The sequence below is a fragment of the Arachis hypogaea genome, chromosome 11, assembly GCF_003086295.3.
Source record: "Arachis hypogaea cultivar Tifrunner chromosome 11, arahy.Tifrunner.gnm2.J5K5, whole genome shotgun sequence".
In the NCBI taxonomy this organism is placed as follows: Eukaryota; Viridiplantae; Streptophyta; class Magnoliopsida; order Fabales; family Fabaceae; genus Arachis; species Arachis hypogaea.
In genome coordinates, this window is record NC_092046.1 from 71,454,035 (window position 1) to 71,457,467 (window position 3,433).

The window sequence follows — 3,433 nt, forward strand, 5'->3', positions numbered from 1 at the left end:
TTTGAGTTTTTGTTGGGATGCTCCCTTACTCTTCACCACCAATGGGTCAACAACGTAGTCATCATCTAAATTACCGTTGCGTGGATTTTCACCTCGCTTTTGGAGTTTTGTAATTGTGTTGACAACATCATTCATTGCTTCGACAAAATCACTTGAGTTCTTACATGCAACATCCATCAACCTAGAACACTCAGCACCCAACACACCCAAACAACACTTTAGTACCTTATCAGAATCACTTGGATCATCGACGTTTGACTTCATGAAATCGCTCTTGGCATTCTTCGTCCAACGCTTGCACACTAAGCGTTCTGGAATAACTTCAACGTGTTGGTGCTTTAGACATGCGAATATGTGCATGCAGGGAATCCCTCTATTTTCGAACCACAGACACTCACAACAAAGCATCCCCTCCAACTCTGTCAAACTCAACCACATGATCAAACTCTGGCACTCCAAAACTGTTACACTTGAAGTATAGTTTTCCACCATCCTGAATTACTAACTCTGTATTCATAGCACAAGCACCCTCAATTTCCTTCCTGACCTCCCGGAACATGTTATGAGTGAAAGTCTTTGTAGCAAAATCTTCAAGTGTTGGCAAAGAAGTCACAAGTACTGGATCAGTATATTTACTATTGAACTCTGCAACTCTTTCATTGTTCCTGTAATGGCTAACAACGGTCTCCATGTTATTGATGAATTCAAGAAGGGTATCTTTCTTTCTCACATATGCTTTTATTAGAGAGTTAATCCCTTCACACTGGGATGTTGTCCTGATTCGCCCAAAAAATTAGTCCCTCAAATATGCAAGAGCCCATAAATTCCTCAACTCATAGGTTTGGTCGACCCAAGAGTTGCTTGATAAGTTATACCTCGCCACCATGTCTCCCCACATGGCCTGAAACTCTTCAACACTCACATTAGCATAAATCAATTTCTTGAAGTCATTTAAAAATCCACTGTTCTTAACCTTCTCGCATGCATTCCTATGTAAGTGCCATGCACAAGATCGATGTGTTGCATAAGGAAAGACCTGTTTAATGGCTTCTCTCATTGAAAGATCTCCGTCGGTGACAACTGCCATAAGGTGTTTATTCTCCATTGCTTCCAAAAAAGTTTCCAAGAGCCATTTGTATGAACCAATATCCTCATTAACAAGAAGACCACATCCAAATATGATGGTCTGCCCATGATGATTGCTACTAGAAAATATCACAAATGGTTTATTGTAGACGTTCCTATTGTAAGTCGAATCAAATGTCAAGACATCCCCAAAACACTCATAATCAATACGGCTAGTCCTATCAACCCAAAACAAATTTTCCAATCGATTCTCATTACTTAATGTGTACTTTCCAAAGAAATAAGAATCATTCCCAGCTTTACCTCTCAGGTAGCTTATTGCAGCATTTGCATCACCACCCGTCACCTTTTCCTTCCTATGTTGAGTAATGAGGTTGTACATATCTTTTGGGTTGAATGACAAGTTTTCATATCCACCTTTTTAAGCAGCCAAGTATCCCAAGATGTGACAGGTCCTGATGCCTATGTCGTGCAAATTCTTCGCCTGAGCTTTATCCGAGACACTGAATGTGTGATACTCAGGCATCATGCTAACATCGAGTGGATCAACTAATCCATGAGAGTGCTCTTTGTAGAACGAAACAACCTTCTATTTATGAATTTTTCTATCTAGTCTTGCACGAATTCTCGCCCGGCAACAACTTCGAGTTAGGGGTCGGTGGTCCCTGATTCTTTCGTCCTTTTCAACCTCTTCCATTCTTGAGCTTGCCCAATTGCAAACAATTTGGCGCATAATTACGCAACCATCGCTATCGGGTCTGACTTCATCCAACCTCACAGCGAAACTGTGCATCATTGCATAAGTCTTGTAGAATCGATAAACAGCTTCCTCATCTGTAAACTGAAGTTGCATGATATCTTCTCGTGATAGCTCTGCTATTCTCTTATCTTGAGGTCTATCTTCATCAACCTTCGAATCGTCATCTAAAAAATCTAGATCGTCTCCTCTTGGAAACTCCTCATCGGAGTCTGTTCTAAAAAAATCGCTATCCGATGGCTCCATCTCCCAAAAATCAACATACACCTACAATTTATAAAAAAAAACACATCACCACACAATTAACATTTTACAAATATGTAGACTAGAAAAATTACCACTAATTCACATAAAATACAGTAACACCTTTAAAGAACTAAAAGATTTTAATACAATCCATCCAATTGTATTTACTTTTATGTCCCCTATTTGGTTGACTAGCTTCTTTGTATCTTAAAGACCTAAGCAGAACAACATATATTTAGATTAACTTTTTTTAAAATGAGAATCAATGATTTCATCACTTTAGAATTTCATTTGTCATGGTCTGTACAAAGTAGAAATGACATTCTCACCAAAGATAAAATGAAGGAAATGTATGTAACAATGAAAACATGTGGTAGTAATACTTGCACCTGACCAGAACTATGTCACACACGTTATGTTTATAGAAACAATATAGATAATAAATATTAGAAATTGATTCAAATAAGGCGTATAAAGGAAGACAACACTGAGTTGGATGCATTTTAATCTAATGTTTAGGAATCATGAGGGCATGCACAAGGAAAAGCATTCAGCTTGTTTTTATTTCTGGCTGGCTACTACCCATTTTTATTTGCTTCATAATCATTCAATAGATATACATAATTAATATCATACAATTTGTTAAGGCCTTCTCTACTTCATGACTTCTATTTCACTTCTTTCGAAGGAAACGAGCAAAGTAAAAATTAGTTTAGAAAGTAAGCAGCACAATTAAATAAAATAGAAATAATTTAGATTAAGTAAATACTTTTAGGAGATTATACACCAAAGCTAAAGCAGAAAGCATCCTCTTCCATATGAAAGTGAAAGTGAAAGGGGCATTGTGTAACAGAAGAACACCAGCAAACAGGGACATTGCAAGAAGATAAATTAAAAAAACAAATCACAACACCAACAACAACACAACATCAGCAACTATAACAAGATGAAAGGTTCAGAAAAATAAGACAACAACATCCAAGGTGTTTCTAATCAAAATTAAAGCTACTCTTGTTCTAATTACCTATTTCAATTCCGTTTAACTCAGTTCAGAACAAAATTAAAAGGCATAAAGCAAAGAAAAAGATATAACAAAAACCTAATTGCAGAAGTAATAATTATTTTAATGTGTATTTTATATTAGTGGCTGATTTTGAGAATATGCTTAGCATGGTTAAATTGAGATATAGTGATAAATTACCACATAAGAAGAAAAATATATAAATGTAAATAATCAATGAGGATAAAATAAAAATAAATCGGCGGTATGATTTCTTTAATCTGGTAGAAATCACTCTCATTTACCAAACCAACTTATATTCAATAAGGACAAAATTCCACCAT

At 36.2% G+C, this 3,433-nt stretch overlaps 1 protein-coding gene across 1 annotated transcript; it reads right to left on the minus strand.

Moving 5' to 3' along the window:
* Positions 1–394: 394 nt before the first annotated feature.
* Positions 395–1,468, minus strand: LOC112721467 (protein FAR1-RELATED SEQUENCE 5-like). The gene is made up of 2 exons (XM_025772529.1): positions 876–1,468; positions 395–776 (listed from the first exon to the last, which is right to left on the minus strand). The coding sequence occupies exons 1-2, from the start codon at positions 1,466–1,468 to the stop codon at positions 395–397; spliced, it is 975 nt and encodes a 324-aa protein (XP_025628314.1).
* Between the last annotated feature and the right edge of the window lie 1,965 nt (positions 1,469–3,433).

What these genes read in the sequence shown, in the direction of transcription:
- LOC112721467 (XM_025772529.1), bottom strand. Translation starts at nt 1,468, where the DNA reads ATGTACAACCTCATTACTCAACATAGGAAGGAAAAGGTGACGGGTGGT. An exon ending in TGGGGAGACATGGTGGCGAG is followed by an intron (nt 777 to 875) that starts GTATAACTTATC and finishes TGGGCGAATCAG; the next exon opens with GACAACATCCCAGTGTGAAG.